At 45.4% G+C, this 25077-nt stretch overlaps 1 protein-coding gene across 2 annotated transcripts in view; it reads left to right on the top strand.

Annotated features, from left to right (window-relative positions):
* Positions 1–3860: 3860 nt before the first annotated feature.
* Positions 3861–25077, top strand: part of MGAT4B (mannosyl (alpha-1,3-)-glycoprotein beta-1,4-N-acetylglucosaminyltransferase, isozyme B) — a 59305-nt gene continuing 38088 nt past the window's right edge. The window contains exon 1 of one of the 2 annotated variants that reach the window (XM_025207834.1): positions 3861–3882. In XM_025207834.1, the coding sequence (XP_025063619.1) occupies positions 3876–3882 (7 nt within the window). In that variant the 5' untranslated portion in view covers positions 3861–3875. Of the gene's footprint in view, positions 3883–24132; positions 24176–25077 lie in introns of those variants that run through there. The other variant, XM_025207832.1, reaches the window with a different exon arrangement.

A 25077-nucleotide genomic window follows, 5' to 3' on the forward strand; every position in this document is an offset into this window, starting at 1 on the left:
ATTAAGTATGTTAGGACTCAAGAGTAAATTAAGTTTCTCCATTATTCTTATCTCCCTTTTATCCATATTTCAGGTTCTGCTGAATCGCATCTTTAAGCCCAGTTGTTGCTCTAAGACTTTGTGTACTTATATCATTAGAATCATATTAGCAAACCACTGTACTTAATCATTGTTGTTGCTGACTGGGTATGATGGTAGTTACTTGGCCCAGAAAGGACAAGGAAGGCATCAGGATTGCATCTCTGGACCAGGCAGGGCATCAGAAGAGTTAGCTGCATTTCTTAGAAAATTTGTTCTCAAAGGATTCTAATCCTCTTGTGCGGGCCGGGAGCGACCCGAGCCCTTTTCCGCGCTGCACGTGGGCTGTGGCCAGCAGCCCGGGCACGCCGGGTTGGAGAGGGAAGGCCGTCGAGCTGGAATTAGGCACAAACGCGTAGCGGTAGTTTTAAAGATTGTTTACTTGCACCAAGATGGCAGTGGTGCAGGCTGGAAAACTTGCTTAAGTTGCGGTTACAGACAGGAAAGAAGAGAGGTGGACGAGTTCTAGACTCGTGAACTCTAGCCCAATCCGGCTGAAGGCTCTGAACACGCGAGCCCGTCGTGTCAGCCGAAGAAAGTACTCGTCCAAAAGAGCCCTGAATAAACTCACACGAAGTTTGCTAGGCTCCGTGGGTCTTTCTGCTCACTCATTCACACGAAGTTTGCTAGGCTCCGTGGGTCCAGTTCTTTTGCGCGCGGGAAGGGATACGTCTGGATTGCGCTCGGCGACGGGGAGAGGCTAGAGGTTGATCAGACCTCCGTTGCCTGCTTGAAATGCACTGGGTCCGTAAGGATCCGCAGCGCTTAGAGATCTTCACACAGCGTGAAGTCTCCTCCTCCCTTGTTCGTAGAGTCCTCCAACTTGGGTGGAAACCACTCAAGCCTCTTATACGGCTAGCAAGCCAATCACCAGCTGCCACGTGAAAAATTTAGAACTGGCCAATAATGGGACTCAAATTAGCATACAAATGGCGGGAACTCTTTGCAACGAGCATTTCTGTACTGCAACAAAGAAATGCACCCTGCAAAGAAAGCTTCAAATTGGCGGGAAATTCTCCCTTGCACCGGGGTTCTCTTTTGCAGCAGAAAACACCACCGTGCAAGGAAGCTGTAATTTAGCGGGGACAATTTAGCAGTGCCGAAGCACACAAAACAAAAATTACACCCTTTGGGTTGTGACACCTCTGCCCAAATTTTCAAAGTTCTCTTTAAATAGTACAGTTAGCTTCATCTCTCTAGGGTCCCTGCAGCTTTCTGGAGCTCGGGTCGGACCTTGAGATAGCCTGTTACTTGGATTTGCAGAGGGACATGATCTGTTTTTGTACAAGTTACTTGTAACAACTTTGAACAGTCTTGCAGCATCATACATTTGCTCCAAGGAAAAAGTGTGGCACAAAGGCATTTGCACAGGGCATAAAAGCTGTTTGACATATTCAAGGAAACAGTAATAATATTGTGGGATGACTTGCTTGAAATAGGCAGGTTAATAATAATACTCGCATAGCTCTGTTTATTCAAAGTGGTGTCCAGACAATAATGACCACTCAGTAATTGTGGTTTGGAAACCTTTCCCAGTGCCTCCTAGGGCAGGCAGAGGAAAAAATACCCATGCTACAGTCATCCGCTCTCTGAAATCCACTCTTGGCATTATAAAAGAGTAGTCATTGTGCACGTGGTCATCAGTTGTTTTTGTTTTTTTAAGCATTGCTGATTTCTAAGGCTGAATGAATAGCAGAAAACTAGGACTGTATTTGGTGTGAAATACCATATATTTACTGAACTATGCTTGACGATCATAATGCTGATTTAAACATTACAAAAAAGTCCTCAACAAAGTATTTTAGCTAACATTGGTAAAATTCAAATAGGAACATTAAGGCTGGCAAAAGAAAACTACTTAGTAGCTATTCCCTTTGTTTTGTTTTGCCCGCTTCCCTTTCCTGTTTAATCACTCCATTTTCCTGCCACAGATCTTAACATTTCTTTTCCGGACTTGCCATGGGTGTCTGTTTTCCTGTTTCTTCCCCTCAGTGCTTCTCTTGACCTCTGTCTCTTCCCCTGGAATCTTTTCTCTCTTCCCATTCTCCACAAAATCAATCTCCTTTTCTTCTATTTTTTTCCCACAATGGTCTCTCTCTCTCTCTTTCTTCTCATAATGCTTCCTACGCCTTCTTTGCAAACTTCACAACAGAGCTTATCCCTGCTGGCTTCTGGTACCAAATACAGCAGGAGGATCAGATGCTGCTGGGAAAGGGGAATATGCTGGGGTTGCTCAAAAAGGCTGTTCTCAAAGGCTCCATCTTCTGTCTCCATCTCCAGCTAACAGGCTTGTGACATATTTGAAGCCCAGATTCCTCTTCTTTCCTTCAACAGCAGGCCCAGTTCTTCCTTCTGATCCTTCACCTGCCCCAAAGGGTGCTCCTGGTTAAACTGCTCCTATTGTTTTTCAGTATTTTAGGGGGTGATATTGGCCAAAACTCTGGCTAAGAAAACCTGACACTGGTCCTCTCTTAAAAGTATTCCCTCCCATCCCCGCTGAAGCAAAAAGCTGTACTGGACCCTGGATGACATTTACCTACAAAGTATAGGATGGGGTGGGGGGAAATCCTTTCCAAAGGGAAGGACTCCACTTGGCATCCAAGCACAGGCAGTGGTCAGTCCTCGCTGCCTGCCACCGGCAGAGCAAAGTTCAATCGAGCCTCTCTGCAAATGCGTCTGGGGGAGTCTGTTAAGCATTTCTGCACCTTGCATGCAGCTGCATCATGAAACTTTAAAAACTCCTTTATGCTTTAATCAAGTGCCATAGCCTGGATGCTTTCACTGCCAGCACCTTAGCTGTTACCTGTCATGCTTCATTTATTTATTACAGGCCATCCATCAACAAAGGTGATCTTTGAGACCTGAAACTATCTTTCTTGGTCTTCTCTCTGCAGTTCAAACCCAAATCCTAGATCAGCAGTGCAGCCTGCTGCGGCCTTTGAACTGTTAGCTGCTTGGGATAGCTGCCATGGTAGCTGTGAAATCCTGAAAAGCTTCAGAAGATTCCTCCTCAGCCTAAATGATCAGTCGCTTAGCATCTGGAATGTGGGAACGTCTGGTGTCGGGGTGGTGGCTCTGTATGTTTGATAGATCAAAACTAGTCCAGTTGCTTATATACTCCTGTTGTCCCTTTTATTTTACTTAAGAGTATAGACTCTTGGGGTTAGGGATTATCTTTGTTTGCACAGTGACTTGTACAATGGTGCCAAGTCCCTAAACAATGCAAATATCTCCATGAAAAAGGAACCCCTCCCCCATAGATAGTTGAGTGGGACTATAGCATCTCTTCTGTTTAACCAAGGACTTGCCCTCTATGTTGATATAGTACACAGATAGCTAGTTATCCCAAATCCTGAGCATGTTAACACAGCGCAGTACTTTGCAAGCAGCTCACTTGGATGAATTTACCTTTGCCGCCCAGGTTACACAAGAAAGTGCTGTATCTGTGATGGGCAAGGGGGATTTTCTATACAGGATGAAACTGGTGCTGAGCATATAGGGTGCTGGAAGTACGTCCAGCTCGCAGGATGACAGTGGCTTTTAGGAAAACTGTTTCCAATACTGTGCTGATTGCAGTTGAGGTAAATGAAGAGGGAGAAGGAATAACACTTTTAGCTAATAAAGCCATTTGCTGACTGCTGGGAGCAGGAATTAGAGTAAGAAATCTACTGAAAATGCAAACGTATGGATATTATTGAATGCAGACTTCTTGATTTGGATCTTTTGAATCCTGTGCTTTCTTGTTCTAGTAACTTGCATGAGGTATCCATTCTGAGCGTGATCATGGGCAAAATCTGATGAAGGGTGAGTATGTGGAGGAGAGGAGAAATCTAATTAGAGTGGGTAGTGGGGTGGCTGCTTATAGGTCAGTTGTTTCATCAATGGCTGGTTCCATCCGGTCTGTCTCTTATTAGATTAGTTTATTGCTTCTGAGAGCACCTCTCCAGTGAGCTAAAATATCTCGTGTCACTGGAAGTATTTGATTACTACTGAAATATTTCATTTAAATGGTGAATGTTAATTACTGCCTTATATTTATTTTGTACTTTTATCTCTTTATCTTGAGTGTTGATAAGGTCAGTGAAGGCCTCGGTAACTATTTGCTGGCTTTGAAAGTAATGATTTAAGGGGTCAGGTTGCAAAAACAAAAATTAAAATGAAAAACTATCTCGATGTGTTTACCAAAAAGGATGGAGGTTGTAGTGCATCTGTTGGAGCTAGTTACTGCGTGAATATTCAGAGACCTTAAGAATCCTTATGTCTTGAAACGAACAACAAAACCATTGCCAACATTTGCTTCCTACAACTGATTACCGATCTGTAGAGAAAGACATCCTGCCTCCATTCAGTAGAAATGGCCAGATTCTGCACGGTCCAAATAAGAGTGGGATTAAGCTTCTGACTGCTTGACGTTTCTCTTTACTGTTCCACCTTCTGTCCTTAGCAGGATTGTTGCCATCTTGGTCCAACTTTGCCGGTGGGGTTATTGGGGAAACCTATGAAGTGGACTGTAAATACATGATGGTTCTGGTATTGTACAGCATAGTTATTTGGAGAGGGGGAAGGAGAGAGGGAATATTCTGTGGTATTTGTATGCTAGTAGAGAAGTTTGTTGGCATACGGTGTCACATCTTGCTTTGGGGGAGGGCGAGAAATTGAAAAGCTTCCTCTGGGAGTTAGAGTAATTGGTACCTGCTATCATTATATCTCTCTTTTCTGTATTACTTGGTGTAAATAGAGCTATGTAAGACAACTCTCTCCTGGATACCATTACAGAGCTGTGAAGCAAGCCTGCTAATAGTCCACGTGTTAATATGACATTCCATATACAACACATCTCAAATTTTGAATGAGTTTCTAACAGAAAGGACAGAGGGCTTTCCTTATTGTTCAGGAATACCTTCCCATTACTGTACTGATTTTATTTTTCTTACAGTGGATCACAGTTTTTCCTACACGAGATCATAGGTGCAGTGACACAGTCAATGGCTACTACCTTAAAGGCAATTTAACATATTCCCTGCTTGCATGTTAGAGTAGTTATAAGGAGATCTCTTTCTGATATAAGCTTTAGCCCCCAAAGCAAGGGTTTTTGTTGGCTGCTGAATGATCTTGGCCTTATCAAAATCTTAGCTTGCATCTTTACATACATTACTGGAGATTATAAAATAACTGAGGCATGTGTTGAGTGGGTAATCTTCAGTAGCAGCGAGTTCCACAGTCCAGCTGTCCACTGCATGGAGCAATTTGTTTAATTGATTCTAAATGTTTCTGCCCCTCATTTTCATTGTCATCTTGTTCTTGCAGAAAACAAAAAAGGCAACAGTGAGTAGGGTTTTTTTCAAGGCCCCTCATAAATTTGATTACACAGTCTCTTCTTTCCAGTACCTTCCTGTTTAAGCTGAAAGAATCCATTGCATCTCCTTTCCCATCTCACTTGGGGATGTGAAGTAAAGGACATGTCATCCATCTAAATTTGTGGGGGAAATGGAGAACTCAGATTTACATTGGAGATACTGATCCTCAGATCCCATTCAGTGCTTCATTTTGCCAGGGAATATAGGAATCCTGGTGGGGAGGAGAAGGGCACTGCACTTAGCCTTGGAAAGTATGTAATCTTTTCTTGATACCACAGCATAAAGATAATTCCGACTGGGATTGAAACAGCACAGGGCAAATAATGCTTGAACAATCCGCTTATCGTATTCCAGGACACGGATGAAACCCACTAATGGGATAAAGAGGGATCCAGATAATTATCTCAGCTGCATTAACTCCTGCCCTTTCAGCAGGTTACTTTTGCTTTGACATTACGTTCATGTGTCTGAAATGCTAATGCTGACTAGATATTTTCACAAACTAGCTGGTTACCTGCTCCTAATACACTGTTATCTTCTCTTTGGGATCAGTTTGCCATGTGCCTTTATCCCAGAGGTGGGCAATTATTTTGGGCAGAGGGCTGCTTACCCAGTTTTGGCGTTGTGTCAAGGGCCGCATGGGTAGCCCCAACCCTTGACAGGTGCCCTGCCCCCTGGTCACCGTCTTGGGACCAGTGTCTTGGGACCAATGTTCCAGGGCCAGCGCTGATGGAGTCCAGAGTGGGGCGCAGGCTGGCAGGGGTCTGTGGAGCTGGGCTGGGCTGCACCAGCAGGGAGGGGGGGAGCTGGCCCGGCTCCATAGAGCCCCTGCTGGCCGGGACCCTGTACTCCTGCTGCCCTGCTCTGGGCCCCGCCGGCGCTGGCTGGCTCCGGGACACTGGTGCGGGCCCAATGTTTCCACTGACTCCCACACCCACTCGCTCCCAGTGCCCCCGCAGCCCCATGGTACGGGCTGGGAGGCAGCATGCAGCCCCAACCCTGCCAGCAGGGAAGGAGCTGGTGCTGAAGGCGGGGGGAAAAGAGGCCCCTCCTCTGCCCCGTGGCTGGCACTCCCTGCTGCAGCCGCTCACAGCCCGTGCCAGGCTGTCCTGAGCAGGCACAGGCAGCCGCAGGCGGGCTGTAAGCGTCTGCAGAGTAGGGTGCCAGCTACGGGGTGGGGGAAGTGCCGCTTTTCCCTGCGTTCAGCATTAGCTCATCCCCTGCCCGGGATCCTCCCCTGTCCTTCCCTCCCCACCCCCTTACCTGAGGTTCTGGCACTGGGGCAGCCACGTGGTCCCAGGCCAGAAGCCCCTGCTGGGGCTTTTGGCTGGCAGGGGGCTGGGTGGGCCTTGCTGTTGCAGGAGACCACTGGGGCTTCCCCTGGGTCCTATTGCTCCTGTCTCCTGTCATTTTTTACAGGAACCAAGGACAAATAAATATGAATTTTCTAAATTTTTTGAGGGCCTCAAGGGCTGGATAGAATGGCCTCGTGGGCCAGATCTGGCCTGCGGGTCATATTTTGCCCACCCCTGCTTTATCCCTACTTGTGGGTCCCAAAGAATCAGAGGATTTGTTCTTAGTGCTGCACTGAGCATGGCCCTGCCTAGACAAAAGGCTTGAGGCAATGTGTGTTGTCTGAACAAAGGTTGAGCAAACAGTTGCTCACATTAAATGAATGATCCAGGAGAGTCAAGGCTACATTTAGGGCACTGGGAACACATTGTGCAAAGGTTTGGTGATGAGTGTTTGGAAGGTATCGCCATCCCAGCCCTTTTCTACAGCAGTATTGGTGATGAGAGGTTTCTTTACATTCTTTGGTCTAATGTTGTGAGTGGTTTATTAAAAATACAAGGGTAGAATTGTTGCTTGAAAGCCTGTGACTGAAGAGCTGTTTGTACCGTTGACGTGTATGGTATGCAGTTGCATGGTGCTTTTCCCCAATGGTCCTATTCAGTGCACAGGATGGCTTTGTGGTCTGGGAATAAGTTCACTACACAGGTGAGCAGTGCTTTTATTTGTAAGACCCACCTCCCATGCATCATGGAAGCTGGAGAGAGTGTAGGGGATCATAGGGAAGGAAAGCATGGTCTTGCGCCAGTTGATTGCCATCATGAAGACCTGGCTTCTTCCTTATACATAAACTCTGTAGATCCAAGAGGTTGGTCTCTGCTCTGTGCAGCCTTGGAGGCAGACCAAACCAGTTGGGAGCGGTGTGGCTCCTTCTGGGAATCTGCCGTTTTTATCTTCCTGTTCATCTCCAGGCAAGCAGACTGGCCCCTCCCTGAGACAGAACACATTTTAATAAATTAGAGGGAAGTGGGGGATGGGGAGACAGAAAAAGTTGTATTCTTTTTGAAGCCCGGTCTCCTGGATGTGGGAGACCGGGCTTTCTAGTCACTAGGAAGCAGTGAGTGGGAAGACAGAATCTGATTTCACTGCACGCACCCAAACAGCAGTTTTCCAGCCATGTAACTGCCAGTGAGAGCTGTTTTTCCGCAGGGCACAGTTTCTCTCCCTGTGCAGCATGCAGGTTCCTGGCTCCTTGGTACCCCAGGTTTGTTTGGTACTCACCCAGGAAATGGGAACCAAGGTTTAGGCCTTGTACTCAAGGAGGTTTTTGAACCTGCATCTGTGCAGCTTCCTAGCCTAATGCTCTCACCACCAGACCACTGGCCAAGCATTACTTAGAGTCCTTTCAGGGGCTCTTTTTGAAGCTGAGCCACCAAACCTTGTATTTAATAGACATGGGGGGAACTCTGTAGTGGGGAAGCTGCTGCCACATGATCAACGGTGCAAGCTAGAACCCAGGACCTACTGCTTTCTAGTGTAGTATCCAGCTGACTGAGCCACATGTGCCTTTGAGCTTGGTTCCTTCCTTCTGGCTTCACTCTTGGCTCCCAAGAGGCTTGCCATTGCTGTGTCCTAACTATTGACATGCTGTCCCCAGCTCCTGACATTCTGTCCCCAGCTCCTGCTCCTGGTCATGATGCCCCAAAGTCTGGGTTGTTGCTTCTAGCTTCTGAGCCAGGACATCGTGTCACCTTCACCTCCTGCTCCTGGGAGGTTACTATGGATGGATGTGAGGGATGGTTAGTATTATTAACGGGAACTCAGTTTGTTGCTCCTTGGAATCCTCGCTATGCAGGAGGCAGGTAAGGCTCTTCGGGTAGACGTGATATCTTTTATTAGACCACCTAAATAGTTGGAAAAAAGTTCTTTGCAAGTTTTCAGGCACAGACACCCTTCTTCAGGCAATGGGAGACTCTGCTGGTGTTATGTGCTCTCCAAGGTAGAAAAGAAGCTAAAGTATAATGAGAAGTCTGTGAAGATGCAAATGTGTGGAAATTTGGAAGACAAAGGGTAGAGATAGAAGGGGAGGAGGGTCGGGAGGGAAATGTGTGAAGGAATGTAAGTGGTTTGCTTGAGGCAGGTTACCTCCTGTGTCACATATCAGGCAGGTTGTAACGCATCATAAATCTGGTGTCTATATTGAGTCCATAATTTTTTGTATCCAGTAGATTTATGAAGTGAAGTTCGTAGGCTCATCTGCAAAAAAAGTATTATGTAAATTCCCTTTGAGGATTAGAACTGAGAGATCAGAGAGGGAGCAGTTGTCCTGTGAGAAGTGTGCCCCACAGGTACTTGGGTATTTTTGTCTTCGATGGGTTCTGGTGTGCGGTCATTCTGGTACACAGCTGTTGTTTGGTTTCTCCTTCCTATTTTCCATCAGGGCATGTGGTGCACTGGATGAGGTACCTGACATTACTGGAGATGCAGGTGTAAGATCCAGGAATGGTGATGGTTCTGTTGTGGGGTGTAGTTATGGTGGGGGCAGTGGAGATGTGTTGGCAGGTTTTACATTTCTGGTCCTGCCATGGTCTGGATCCATTGGGTGTGGTTTGGGCCGTAGGAAGCTTGCTTCTGGTTGGTGAAGTTCAGTGCTTGTTTAAAGGCTGGGATGGGTGGTTCTGGGAAGATCTCTTTAAGAATTGGGTCTTCTTCTAGTATGGCCTGCAACTGGTTGAGGATTTTCCGTAGAGGTTCCAGGGAGGGATGGTATGTCATCACTAACGGTGTGCGCTCTGTGAGGGGTTTCTTTTTGTAGTGCAGCAGTTCTGCACATGATATCCGGGTGGCTCTTTCAAAAGTGTGATCTGTCTCTCTGGAGGAGCATCCTTGTTGGGTGAAAGCCCTTTTGAGATTTATGAGGTGGTGATCGCAGATGTTCTCCTCAGTGCAAATCCAGTGGTATCAGAGGGATCGGCTGTAAATTACAGCTTTTTTGGTGTGTTTAGGGTGATTGCCTGTTCTGTGCAGATATGTCTCTTGGTCCATGGGTTTCCTGTATATGGTGGTTTGTATTTCACCATTCTGGATTGTGATCATAGTGTCTAAAAAGGAAATGTCAGTGCTGGAGCATTCAAGAAATAGTCTGATAGAGGAGTGACGATTATTGAATTTGTGATGGAAATCAATCAGAGACTGAAGGGTTTCAGTCCAAAAGATGAAGATGTCATCTATACATCTCAGGTATAGCACGGGTTTTGCAGGTGCAGTTCTTGAAGAATTCTTGACTTCAGGTTTTTGGTTCAAATAATGCAGATGTCATCTATACATCTCAGGTATAGCACAGGTTTTGCAGGTGCAGTTCTTGAAGAATTCTTCTTCCAAGTGGGCCATAAAAAGGTTGGCATATTGTGGGGCCATTTTGGTGCCCATAGCTGTGCCCATTGTCTGGAGGAAGTGTGGTTGTTGAAACTGAAGTTGGTGTGTGTGGGGATGAAGTGTACAAGTTCAGTAATATCTTGAGGTCTGTACTCCAAGTTGTCATCTTGCTCTTGTAGATATGTTAGGCAGGCTTGGATGCCATCCTGGTGTGGGTTGTTAGTACACAGGCTGGTCATGTCCATGGTGGCTAGGAGGGTGTTGCTGGGAAGGTGGTCTGTGTTCTTAAGTCTGTTGTGTCTTGGACAAAACTTGCTCTTTGGGAAACAAGAGGTTCTAGGATGGATTTGATGAAACCTGATATTTCTTCTGTGTAGGGTTCCATGTTTGGAAATAATTTATAGGCCTGTCGGGGTTCCCTTGTTTGTGGATTTCAGGGAGCATGTAGAAGGTCCCTGGATTGGGTAGTGGAGAGATCAGGGTCTGAAGTTTTTCTTGTAGTTCAGATGGAAACGATGTGATGGTAGTTTTGAGTTTTGAGGTGAAAGGGGAGTTGAATCTTCCTCTAGTTTTTCATAGTAGGTAGTATCAGAGAGTTGTCTGTTGGCTTCTTTTATGTAGCCTTTATGGTTAAGGATAACTATAGCTCCTCCTGTATCTGCTGGTTTTATTACTATTCAGTAGCTGGATCGTAGAGAGTCTACGGCCCTTCTCTCCAAGAGGGAGAGGTTGTTCTAGTGGTGTTTCTTGTTGGGTATTTCATTGTTCATTCTTCCTCTGAAGCAGTCAACGTAGCAGTCGAGGTTTGAATTTCGTCCACTGTAAGGTGTCCAGTCTGAGGTTGCTACACAGGAGGATTGTTCTAGTTAGGTTTACTTTCCTTTTGGCTCTGCAGCGGTTAGCAATTTCCTACCCTGCGGAAGTGTCTCATCTGGCAGTTTCTCAGGGGCAGAGGCATGGATTGACAGGTACGAATAGAGCAGGCCGCTAGTGTTGTAGGTATGTGGACCTAAGTTCTTCAAGAGAGGACTTGAATTAGCTTTCCCGATCCTTGCCTCTGCCACAGAGCTCCTGTGTAGTGCTGGGCAAGGTGCTTAAAACACATACTTCTTGCAAACTCTTGCTGTCTATATTCTCTTTGCTTTCTGGGGTCTGGTTTGCACAAATGTGGGACATTCACTGTTGCAACTGAGATCAGTGGTATTCTGTGCCCTGAAAAATAAGGCTCTGAGCATTTAATTCCTGGTCCTTACATCCTTAATTAGGATCATTAGGAGGTTTTTAATTAAGAAAAATAAAGCAATCCTTTACAGTCCTTTAACTTCTGGGTAATTACCTGTCTGCTTAGTTTCAAATGAACATGGTGTTCTTTTCCCCAGCCCTGCCCTGACCTTCTATGCACTGTTTTTCTTGGGTTTTGTTGTTTTTACTGTTAAAGGACTTTCCAAACCCTTTTTGCTGATGGCTGTGGTGATCCCCTTGTATCGAACTTTTTAGAGCTCTTCATAAAAGGGGCTATGTAAATGCACGATTACAATCAGCTCTTATGTGAGAGGATTTCAATTTCAGGTGGGGAAATAATGATCCCCCTATTCGGTATTAATACAAGGAGAAAACTACTGATAATAGGAAAAGAAAGGCAGAATTGTTTCTCAGTAGAATGGTAAAGCTTTCCATGAAATGTTAGCTTTTGAAAGAGCTCATATCCTATTCTCATTCCCTCAGTGTAAATCCTGAGTAACTCCATTAAACTCTGTGAAATTATGTTAGGCTTATAGTGGTGTAACTGAGACCAGAATAGTTCTTCTGCTGGGGCAATGCAGTCTTATCAAGCTTCAGTTCAAATGCAGAGCTGTGCTGGCAGTAGGCTGCTTTGGTTTAGCTTTTTAGTAAAGACTCTCACTTAATGCTAGAGACAAAACCAAAAAGGTTTTTTTTTTTCTTATTCTCCATTGTTAACTTATTAGAAGTGAATTAATTCCTCTAGAGAAATAGAAAATACATCTGCTGTGGTCCAGACTATGTGATAAGGTTTTTGAACCCGGAAGCTTGCTTAATAACTATTCTCCAACCATTTGGGTTGGTCTAATAAAAGATATCAAATTCACCCAAGGAACCTTGTCTGCCTATGTCCTTAGACCAACACGGCTACAACCTAAACCCCTGTGATAAGGTTGTAGTTTAAGCATGGGTAACAGGTCAGTGGTGAACAGGATTATACAAATCTTGTCTTGCAAAATAGTTGTTGGCAAAGACTGAGATCTACACACTTCTCATGTACCTGTAGGGATCTAGCTGTGCATTAGAACAACTTGTATATGAGAGTGCTGGTCTGTACATGGCAAAGGCATGACTCAATCAACCCAAGTCCTGCTGTGTTATTTCAGGCTGATGTTCGTGCTCCTGCTGCAGTGTAGAGCAGCAGTCCTTTATGCGGGTACATAATTGCATTTCTGGAGAATTCTTCGCAGAGGGCAATATTTATGTGGTATTGTTACAGGAAGTAGTTGTCCCTTCTGGCCTCATTTAGGTGTGAAAACAGGCTGAAGTAATCTATGCCAAGCATGTAGGTTTTGAGAAGCATTTCAGTTAAACTCTATCAGGACTCCAGCTGATTTTGTGATGCCCCAAAACCCTGAAAGCTGACACCCTTGCTTTCGAGCTAAAATTTGCGTGTTCACAGACCACGACGCTGGCTCACCACAAGAGAAATTCCTTGCCCAGGAGAGCACTCCATCTCCCCATCCTCCTGTGAAATATGAATCATCATAACCAGAAGGAAACATAATTCAACATCCTGCTTGCCATCAGGCAAATTTGAGGTAAATAGACTGTTCTAACTTTTATCTGAGCCTAATTGGCACAAAATGAACGTTTCCAACCAGGAGATCTTACACCACCTTCAGCTCTTCTGTGAAATATGAATTTTAATTTCCACCTTGGAGAAATTTTACAATCTTTGCATTCTCCTATGCCTAAAGAAGGGTGAATGTGACTTTTTTTGGCAAATATCTAGTTGGTTTGATAAAAGATATCACTTCTACCATAAGTTCTGAAGACATGCAACATGAGAGTCTTGTTGACCCATTAAATGTTGTTCCTTGGCCAAAAATCACAGTGGTTTGATTTCAGTCTACTGAATGAAACAGATCTGGAAGTTTTAATGCTATGGTCAGTGGACAGTACTGGTAATTTTTAATTCAGGGTGTCTAATGTGATGTTGCTTGTGTTGTCTGCTACCCTCCTACTTGTGTTTCTGTAACAGCGGGGTTGTCAGCGACTGGCTGTGCCAGTTGTTTTGCAACAAGGCAGTTTCAGAGTCATTTGCACCTTGAATGCTTGGGCCGCAGCTTCCTGTGGTTCAGCTGGAAATTTTGTTTCCTTTACTGATGTCTCAAAAACAGACTTTTGTTGGGGGAGCGAGGAGGGCGGAAATGAAGCAACGTGTGTGAAAGTTGAGTGCAGCTGGGCCAGGGAGGAGCTGCTGTATCACTCGTGCATTGTGACAAGGCACCCTCCATCTCAGAGATTGCTGGAGTGGCCGGGATGGTGTTGCCCTGTACAACTTTGTACAGGATTGGTAAATGGGCCATACTTCAAAAGCACTTAAGCACCAAAAGGTGCAGGTCACAGTGGTGGTAATATTACCTAGCTCTTATATGGGGCTTTTTGTCAGCATCATCATCCCCATTTTACAGATGGGGAAACCAAGGCATGAACAAACAGTCTAAAGCAGGCATGGGGCTCAGCAGGTGGGCGTTTGGCACTGTCCCGGCCAGCCATGCTCAAGCAGCTCAGGTGTCACAGTCTCATTAAAATCAGTGTGGGTTATGGCACTTTGCCTGCCAAGCTGCCTACGAGCATCCTGCAGGTGCCAGCAGCACCTTTAGTGACCCAAATGCCCTTGTGTAATCTGGCCCCTGGGTCTGGCAAGCAGGGGGAGATCCAGAAGCAAAGCGTTCGGTCGGATGAAGGAGTGCCTTGGTTTGCTTTGCTCTGTAGTGATGCCTTTGGTGGGGCGAGGAGGAGGGCAGAAATGAAGCAACACTTGTGAAACCTGAGAGCGGCTGGGTTCAGGGAGGAGCTGCTGTATCACTTGGGCCTTGTGATAAGGTGTCCTCTGTCTTAGGGAATGGCACTTACTGGGTTAAGGGGAGGCCGCAGGCATTCTCCTTGGGCTGGAAAGCTGACACAGTACAGGGCTTTTGAGGGCGCGGGGAGAGCAGGAGGGGACACATGCTAGGAGTAATGGCAGATGCTGAGAGGACCCCTGGGGAAGGCAGCAGTGTTTCATGGTGCATGTCAGAACCTCATTCCATTCGGCTACATTTTCTACAGCAAGGCTGTTGGTTTGAGACAAAATTACTTTGGCAACAACTGTCTTGGTGCACAGATGTTACAGGGAAGCTGCAGTTGACCATTAATTCACTCCAAGGTTAGTCTGAGCAAATTGATTCCCCCGTTGTGTAAACCTAGCTGGATTAACGAACAGAAAGATAGGAGTTATAGGTCACAGTAGAATCTGCTGCCACAGGAGAAGATTGAGGTACATTTTTGTGCCTTTGCGACACCTCCCTTCCTACTTGTAAAAAGCTCCTTTATTCTCTGTCTTCATGAATTCAACCTTGTAAGCACTGGGTAGGCTGGGCACTGTGACTTCAGCAGTGAATCATCACCCCCATTTCTGAAAGTATTTTATAATTCTCAGATGCTCCTCCAGTGATGTCCAAAGGGACGTTAGTAACTTGAAAGCCAGGAAGTGTTTTAAAAAACTGCCTAAACAAGATATCCTGGGCCACATCTGCCTGCATGCTCCCCTGCCAGTTTGTCTTCTTGCTGCTGCAAAATCCACCCTTGCCTTGAGGAAAGACCTACGTAGACTGCCTGCATAGCTCGTAGCATGGAAGAATTATGTAATACTTTGATGAGTTTGGCGTACCCTAGTTTGGTACCGTTGACTGGCTGGCCTCGGCAAGTTAAGTCAGACCTTTGCAGTAGCACAGCCGTAGGTGGAAGTTGCAGTCAGTGACTTCATATCAATCCCATTACTGTAGTTAAAAACCTGTGTGTGTGTGAATTCCTTTGAAGCATCACCTCTGCAGCCTGGCTGGGAACACCGGAGGAGGAGGAAGACCTCTAGGGACCGATGTAAACCGGTTCTTCCTAGTCTAAGGAGCTTGACGGGGAAGGGATGAGGGGGCTTTGCTGAGGAAGAAATCTTTTAAGATGCATAGAAGAAGATGACGGGGGCCCAGAAAGGGTTGACTGGTATCGCTGCCAGTATAACTTAGGCCAGATCCCCCAAAGAAAATGAGCTTTACTGATGAGAGGGCTCTTTGCCTGTATAATTGCATCTAGAGAAAGGATTTTGCTGCCATAGCAATGCCATTTTGGGTTATGATTTTTTTCCCCTACTCATGTAATTACATCAACAAAGTGTTGAAGTGTGAACTAGCTTTTGGAGAAGCTAATGGTGGGGGGCCAGGGGTAGAAGCTGCAAATGTGGGGCCTTTCTCCCAAACCAAGGCTGCAGGTGGGCTGCGTTGGGTAAGATGCAGATGTGCGGGTTACTTAACCCATTTCTTTGCCTTGTTCCCAGCTCATAAATTGTACTTTGTGTTGAAGACGCCGGGTGGTGTCACTGTAGCTGTCTTCAGGTTACAAAGCTGCTAAGAGCCAAGGCAAATGGCTCATTGCAGTGAGAAGCAGTGTGAAACCAGGGTGCTGAAGCCCAGTAACCAAACCTAAGCATGCCAGGATAGCAGGATGCTCCCTTCACTAGGAAGAAAGCAGTGGAGAGAGGCTGCAGCAGGGTATGAGACGGAGCACGTCCTGTGATCCAGGACACTGTATACAGAGTAAACAGCAAAGTGCTCATTCACCTGGTGTTGTCAAATACAGAGAGTAAACAGACTGGGCACACAATAATTTTCTCTGCTCTCAGTTACAGTAATATTAGGGGTTAGAAGTAACTGTAGGAAGAAGGTATTTTCAGGCCAAGATGACTGCATGCCTTTGATTTTTCTTTTTTTCCTAGGCACTGGCTGATGCCTGGTTTTCTGACTCTCGTTGCTCTGCTAGCTTTGTTTCTTCTCCATTACAGTCAAGATAATGCAATAAAATGCCGCTCGAAGAATTTCAGCTATTCAGTTACTTTTGAAAAGTTGACTTAATTGGCTCTTTGTTAAATGATAGCTCTCAACCATACATAATCAGCAAGACTGAAGGAGGGAGCATTAGCGGATAAGGGCTTTGTTTCTGATCAGTAAATAAAGGCTTTTGAAATATTACTACTCACAATTTGTAATATAGGATAAATTACACAGGAGATAATGATCCCTGCCTTCTCTGTAGGGCACAGCTGTATAACAAAGTAACGACCCTTTGTTGTGAGCCGGCATGTGTGTGTGGGTATGTGTGTTTGCTGTGATTTTTAAAGAAATCCAGTCTCTGCTCCTTGGATGTTTGCTCATATGTTTCAGAGCACCAAAAAAAAAAAAAAAAAGAAAAGCAGCCTGTGCTGCTGAGCCTTGCACACAATTTGGGAAATCCTAATATGCAATGATTGATCACTTATTTTGCACCTCATAAATTATGCAAATGAACATGATACCCGATAAATAATTCAAAATGAAGATGCCAGGCAAAGGGAGATTTCTTGTTCATAAGTGGAATATACATGAAGAAAAATAATTCTCCTTTTGAGGGGCTGCCCAAATGCATATTCTCCTGTGGAAGCACCTGTGCCTCGCATCCAAGCCCAGCAGTCTTTTTAGCCGGTAGCAGCGACGGGGCATGTATGTGCTTTGTTGTTGGCAGAAGGTGGAGCAGGCCTTCCATACCTCCGTGTCTCCCAGTTGCGCCTCAGCTCAAGCTGGTAGGAAAGCTTCTTACTCTCTGCTTTCAGTGTCCTCACTAGCAGCAGGAGGCCAAGCAGTAACCAAGAGCAAGCTGCATGCAGCCCTGGATGCAGGCGAAACAGCTTCTCGTTTGATGGCAACAGTCACGATCTTGCCACGGTCATTCTGGTGTTCTCTGCAGAGCACCATGTACCCTGGAAGACGTGCTGTGGGACGGAGCAGAGTGGTTCAGTGTGGAGATGGATGGCGTTTGATGTGCTGAAAGACTTAGGTGACACAGCTCGCGCCCTGGCGCCTAAAGGAAAACTCAGCTGGCTGCAGGGTTGTATTCTTTAAGGCAGAGCTTTCCAAACTTTTCATGTTGGTGACACACCTTTTAGACATGCATCATTTCGCGACACAGTAATTCAGTTCTGGGGGAGGGGCCAAGGGAAGCAGACGCGAGTAAGGGAGCTCCGCGGTGCCCTTTCGCAAAATTTTCTGCATTTCGCGCGACACACCTACACACTGCTGCCGACACACTAATGTGTCGCGGCACACAGTTTGGAAAGCTCTGCTTTAAGGACTGGCCTTGCAGCCCTCTTTTCTTGCACCAGAAATTTTCTGAGCTGCCTAGGAGTAGACCGTGCTTCCACAGGCAGAGAAAATGTCTTGTGACCATCCCAACCCTCACCTTTGGGGATAAACAGCAGCTTTTACTCTAGATCAGCAGTCCCAACTCGTGAGGTTCCAGGGTTGGTTGCAGCTATCTGCAAGAACTACTTGGCCTACGAGGCACAAATGGCCTCATATTTCTATGAACCAGTAGGTCACAGGTGCCGCTGCTGCTGGATATGCCATCCAGTTCCTCTCATTGCCTACCCCCAGCTCTTTGCCTTGTCCCTCTTGGTGGACCCTCACTCCAGCAGGTTTCGTGGTTGTTAGGGGCTGGAAGGGACCTTACAGATTATAGGGTCCAGCCCCCTTGCACTTGGGCAGGAAAGACTGCTGGGATCAGATGACCCCAGCGAGATGGGTGTTAAGATGCTTCCCTATCACTACTGGGGAAGCGGTCTCTCCAGAGGTTAGTTCCTGATCCCAAGAGGAAAGGAACCTCTTTGGCCTTCAGTTAGGCAACTCATTCATAGGTAAGGAGAAATCCACAGGGTTGCACCATAATCCTTTCCCTGGTATAAGGGAGAGGGGTTTATATTCAGAATGGGTTTTTTCACATGGCCATCACACCACCCCAAAAATGTACCTGAGGCCCATAATAGCTTCTCAACCCAGTGTGAGGCCGCCCCAGTGTGAGGCCTTGACTGCCTGAAGGTATTCACCTACGTGCTCACAGTGATAGCAGCAAACCGCAGGAGAGCAAAAGTCATGGCTCACCTTTTTTTGGATGACTGGCTGACGAAAGGCTGAGGGTTTTCAAGGCTATATTTGATACTTTGTGGGTACTGCATGAGCCACCCACGGTGCAATTGCTACTGCATATAGTCATTCAGTGCTTGCGCACAACCAAGTACTAAATGACTGCACAGCATGCAGCGTTACTGCACAGTAGCACCCCAGCACGATTTGTTTTAGAAGGTGATGCTGTATGGCTGACAGCACCTGTGTGTGCAGGGCAAGCTAAAATCAGTGGTGACTCCTGGCAGACAGCCCTGGGAGGTGCACTGGATTATTTCCCTACCCGTGCTGTCATCCGCAGAGTGGCGGAAGGGCACTGCAAACAGTGTGCCATCCAGATGCTCCCTGGGGATAGGCTCAGCAAAGCTTGTTGCCCTTGAGGAAAGTGCACATGCACAACAGCCTACTAGAGTTCAGGGCAGGCTGCAAGGCCTGCATGTCCTGGCAGCACGTCATGGAGCAATCAGTAGCAAAGGATGATGAACAACAGCATGGCTCTGTCCTTAATCAACAGCCAGAGAGGCAGGGGGATTGGCCTTTTTTTTTCTTTTCTTTTTTTTAAATGCCAAGAAGCAAACAATATGTGAAATCCATATTTTTTCAAGGGGTGTTTCCCATATGTCCGCTCTACGGCCTGTCCCCCCTCCCTCCTTGGAGTCTTGCATACCCAAAGTTCAGCTGCTGGGTCTCGACCTCAGCCTGATGGAAGGTGCTCGCTGCCCTTTGCCCACAGGTGTGGGTCACGTGCATCCTGTAGAGATGTTGCTGGAGCTCAGGGCCACAAGGTGAAACTGGCCCCCACAAAGGAAGATGCAGAAGGACAGTGCATCACAGAGCCCCAGTTATTGCAAGGTAGGTCATTTCTCTTCTGCAGAACTTCTAACTTATTAAAGCAGAAAGTTCCCAAGCAACAAGAGAACCCTGGAGTCCTTATTACTAGTCTGCAGGTGAAGATACTTAAATTATAGTAGCAGATGGTTCCAGCCTCCTGTCTGCATATGGGGCATATTTTTATCTGCTGCTACTTAGGTATTGACAGGTGAAGTCCCAGAAGAGTAGATGCAGTGCCTGGAGTGAGGAAAGGCATTGAGTCATAGTCAGGAAGAAAGAGTTACGGGGTGGACTGAGTCTTTCAGAACTAATACATCCCACTGCTTGCCAGAAACTGTGTGTGTGGTGAGCGAGTGGATGGAAGAGGTGGGCAGGTACATCGGTAAATAGGAGACATAACAGTATCCACACAGCCTTGCGATATGTTGGGGCTTGCTTTTGCCAGAGGGGCTATCCCGTGTACTAGTCTGTAAGGCCTGTTGCATTTCTTTGGCCTTTTGTTTCTCTGCTTCTGTTATTTTATAGCGTGCTCAGGAGGCAAGATAAACTTCTCGTTGAGCCTATCATTTGCCTAGGTCACCTGAGTAATGTATCTCTATAAAAAGCTTGCAGGCTCCACTATTTTATAATGAAATTAGTGGCAAGCCTAAAGGGATGGAAGCTAGGAAAACTTCCCCAACCTGCCCTCCTCTTCCCCATCACAACATCTTTCTGGCTCAGCTGTCAGTACGTTCCCCAGTGCAGCATGTGCAGTCTCTCCCATCCGTCTCCACACCTCCGTTATTTTCTGGTTGGCAGTTATCAGTGTTGCCTTGAAACTTTCCATTTGCCCAGCAGTGTGCAGAAAGTTAGATTTTGGTTGGTGTCTAAAATACCTGCTACATTTCCATAATCCATAGCAAGGCATGGGCGAGCAGAACTTGAGCCACTGTTCTTGCAAGATGGAGCCAGCTACGTTATACTGTATATTGGGATTCAGTTCCAAGGTATATTATAAGGAATTGCTCCTATGTAGAGGTTTCATGAATAAGTCAGTGAACTAGGTTATAGATGAGATTTGGTATAAACCATGTCTGAGTATAAAGCTTGCCTCTGTTTATTTAGATAGTCCAAAATATCCTCTTTCAGTTTAGTAACTTCGTATACGCTCGTTAATTTATCATAGTCTTCTTTGGGTGCCTTTTGATAGGTGACAATTTCATAATACATCAAATGATGTTAAATAGTGGAGAGCGCTTTTTTTTCTTTTTACAGTTGTTTCATAGTATATTAGTATACTCATGTCTTGAAGGAGAAATGGAACTAGAGGATCTTAAATTTGTCTTTTTATGATAGTAATTCTGCTGTCAGTCTATATTTGCTATAGTGTAGTTATACTGATCACTTCAAATACTGGATTACCCCATATTTGAAATGGAGGGGCATGGGCCACCCATTCTTAGAACATATTGGCTGCTGAATCACAGGTAACCTTCTCTGTAGTGATTTGGATACTGTAGCTGGGTGGAAGAAAACTATTTTATTATTATAGAGCTGTTCTAGGGCTTCCTTTTTTCCTAGGAGGGGTTGTTATGATGGAGCCTGGTATTTTACCTTTTACCTATAAAGTATAGAGTATTCATCTTCCAGAATGAAATTTCCTTTGCTTTGCCAGCAACTTTCTGAATAGCTATTTTAGTGAAATATAACCTGAGCGTTTGTATTGGCCCAGCACTTCAAGTGAAGCCAGTAGAAGGTAAAAGTCATCTTTTATGACATTTGCTTCCCCCATAATGAGACATAACTTCCTTTCATAAAGGAAGTGATATCGGAGACCAGAGGGCATGCCCAGTTATTCCTTCTGCTCCATTAATTTGCCCAGAATCCTCCTTTTTGTGTGTGCTTGCCTTTTCTACTTGCTTAATCCCTGCCAACTGCTCTTCTCCTTTCAAATCTATTTCTACAATGCTGGGCATTACACAAATTTGTTGAAGCTCTTCCTGTAGATAATGTGGGTGTGAATCTGGCTTGTCCACTCAATACATAACAACTTTGTGGTTTTCATTAGATTTACACAAATGGTTTTATTTCTCACTGAGGGAATGCCAGGCCTACTGTAAAGGAAAATAAAATTTAAGGAGAAACTGGAGTATAACAGCATCACTTGTATATCGCTTTGTAAAGTTAAAGCACTGCATAAACCCTATGGCCCAGTGTGCACTAAATAGATTTTTTTTTTTAAATCCCCATCGATGCTAATACTGCTGTAGCAATGTTGAGAGCAGGTGTGTGAGTATACCACTGGCTGCCACCGCAGTTCAAACAACATGCCTTGTGAATCTGTTAGGAGTTGGCTAATTGACATGTTTAAAAATGGTGATGGGAGCCAGCAGTCTGACTGCTCATGCTTATTCCAAATGAATAATTTCATTATGCAGTGTAACAGGGTGGCTTTATACCTTTGCATTGCTATCTGACCTTCAGGTCCACGCTGAGCAGGGGACAGCACTGCTAGCAGGTGCTGGTGATGGGAGTAGGCTGATGCCTAGAAATTAGTGCGAATCGTGCCAAGTGCAAAATGTTTCCATGTGACATCTACATGATTTGTGGTATAGGAGAAGTTAGGGATGCCCATCTCCATTGTCAATCCATTTGTGTGTTAACAGAGTTGTGTTTCCCCATAACACTTTGGAGCAAATTTGTTTAATACTGTTGTTGGTGTCACCAGGTAGGAATGCCAGTCTGTGCTTTCCTTTGCTAGCCAAGCATTACGGAGTCCATTCAGGCTTGGATTCTTTGAGGAACTTGGACATATGTCTAACTTTAAACACCTAGGTAGTCACACTGAAGTCAGTGAGATAGCATGTGTTTTAAGTTAGGTGTGAGCTTCGATATCTTACTGAATCTTGACCAGCTTCTATGAATAATAAAAGGAATCAGTGCCTTGCGGCACACTTTGGTAACTGTTCTATTTGGAAACTCTTCATATTAGGACTCCTTTTTCCTTCTGATTTCTTCCTTAATTCTTTATTGCTAAGGATACTTGCAGAATCTGTCCTTAATCCTTTGCCCTCATAATCACTTGCACAGCAACCCACTCTGATGCCACAAATAGGATTATGACATTAAATGGGGAAAATAAACAGCAGAGTAGACAAGGCTTTAAAAAACCCTGTCTTGTGGCAAAAAACCTAAATCATTTAACTTTTAACATGTAGTAGAAGTGAGCAGTAAGGAAAAGCTTCTTAGGAGGGAGCAAATTCCTATATCTTGCAGATTTTATTGCATTCTTACCGATTCAAAGAGAAAAGCACACTTTATTAAAATCCCATTTTAAGGCATCATTTCTGGAAGGGAGAAAGAGCAAATAAAGAAAATACACAGTGGAAGAACTAAAGCCTCAGTGATTCTCTTTAAAAGATGATGGCCGCTCTGGAATAATTTGACTGAGATTTTCAAAGTATTCTAGAGGGAAATTCAATAAGATTTGGGCATTTAACTCCCTGAGGATCCCAGCCTTTGTGCTTTGTGCTCAAATAAGAAATGTGGCGAAGCAATGGGGTTACCTTATTCCTTTGAATATAAGACATCCTTGAATTGAAGATGCACTCAGATTTTCTGATTTTTCTTATGCATATTTACAAGGATGCAGCAGCTATGGTTGTATGGATGCAACCTTGGATTCAAGATGCAGTCTGTTCTTGGGAGTCATATATATCTGTCTTGCTTGAAATGCTTTTTAAATCTTTTTTTCCTTGGTTCTGGTTGAGTACCTGGTGTGTTCCCCAATCACAGGGGTCAAAGAGCTGAAAAGGCTTGGAGCAACTGTTTTTTTTCTGCTGCAGAACCTGTAAAGCAGAGCCGATGGCAAGACAAGCTTCCTTGAGCTCTGCCGACTGATGCATCAGACTGACTTGGAGGGACCACCTCTAGCAGTGAGAGCATGGATTGGATTAACAGAGTTCCCCATTGCCTTGATCTGATGTAATTGTGAAGCATCTTCTGACTGTTTATGGTGAATAATCCAATTAGGCCATACCATTTGCATGACCTAGCTGAAAAAGAAAGCTCAATGAATAGGCTTGCAAACACATCTGGAAATAGTGTACTGAGCACACTCTGGCCGTACGAGCCAGGCACACTTGGAAGACACCATTACTCACATACACATAAGCTATCCTTTGCATAACAAGCCTTATGCAGGCTCCTATTAATCTCAGAGGGGTTTTTGCCAGAAGGGTGCTTCTGCTCGTAACTCCAGGGGCCCATCTGGGAGCTTTATTTGCTCTCTCTTTAAAACTAGCCTGTGGCCCACATCTAATATGAGTCACCCCTGTCACCAGCATGGCTGAGAGCTGCCACAGGGCATACCCTCCGTGCAGCTGCTCTGGCACTGGCGAGTGCAGTGGGAATGGGTAGCTGGGCATTGCTCAAGAGCGTCTCTTCCTGAGAACACAGCAAAAGAGGCAGGGACAAGCCCTTGCTTGCCTCTCCTACTGTCTTTGTTTCCTTTTTATACTTTGAAGCTGTCTCACATCCCTGCTGCAGCCTTTGCTCCGGCTTAACCCACTGGTGCCCATGGAGCCAGCTGGTACAGGGTAGTCGCTCAGTGTAAACAGAATCGAGCATCCTAAGCCGTGATTTGCACCAGTGCATCTGATGATGGTATCAAGCAGGGCATAGCTCCACCAGCACAAACGATGTTTTGCTTGCCTATACTCGTAGTATATAGTGCAGCCATATGTCCCTTCAGCTCTTGGGATAAATCTGTGCACACAACACCTGAGTTTCCCCCTTTCACCTGCCCCAAACCCCAAAGAAATCCTTCTAAATCCTGAACCCTTTTCTTTGTGTCTGTTCCTCAGCCCATACTCCTCCCTGCACTCAGTCCCCTCCTCTCTCATTAATTTCCCAGTCCAGAAAAGGCCATGTTCTCTTGTCTGAACTTTGGAGCAAATCTTCCTGCCTCCAGTAGAAAATGAATCATGGTTCCTATCGCTGATCATTTCCAAGGTATGGCTGACACGGGGTTCATGTAAGCAAGATGCAGGTCTGCGCGGAAGACTGCATCCTCCTTTCACTGGCTTGCTGTTGTTCCCTTTTTAACTTTGCGTCTTGGAAGGCATGCGTGCTCTTTTAAGTGTTCCCAGCTGTGTTGGTGCTTTCTGTGCCGGAGTCCGTCACAGGATGTAATTGTTGTTTGTCATGGAAAAATCCTTCATGGTCTCTGACATTGACTGGTGGGGGTGCATTTTGTGAGCTCCTGGAAGGAGCTGGCTTGTTCTCCTTGAATGAAGAAAACCCCCCTTGCGTTTTTCTGGTAGCAGCTAAACATGTCAGATTGAATCTTTCTTTTCCATGGCTTCCCTCTGGGTATAAAGTCTGGAAAATTGAGCTATAGCAGCACACAGAACAATCAGCATTACCTTATTTATGCCACCGGTAAAAGGTAACCACGTGCGAACTGTTGAAAACTCAACTGTATTTAAATAGACTAGTCCTAGGTAGATGGGATATTTGAAATATGTATTTTTTTTGTCTGGGTTTTCATTTTCTTTTTTCCTTGTGAGAAATGTTTTGTTCTGCCTTGACCTTTCTCCCTGCGCTGATCTCAATGCTCGCCTTGACAGAAGTCACTGGGGGGGAAAAAAGCATTTTAGGGATTTTGGTGAAATAAAGCATATTGTAATGTCACCTTGAATTTGGAGTGGCTTTGTTGCAGGCTATAAATATCAGCAAGGCAAGAACTGGTTTGTATGCAGGCTTGAAAAATGCACCAAGCATCGCCTAGCTGGAGTTCAGATGTGAAAGAATAGACTGAAGGACACCGATGAAGTCCAAGGGCAACATCGTGCTGCATAGCCTACTTCTCCCACCATCTTTCTGCGCCAGCCCTGGTTACCCGAATGGGGAAA

Source organism: Alligator sinensis, unplaced genomic scaffold, assembly GCF_000455745.1.
Source record: "Alligator sinensis unplaced genomic scaffold, ASM45574v1 scaffold741_1, whole genome shotgun sequence".
NCBI classification, from domain to species: domain Eukaryota; kingdom Metazoa; phylum Chordata; order Crocodylia; family Alligatoridae; genus Alligator; species Alligator sinensis.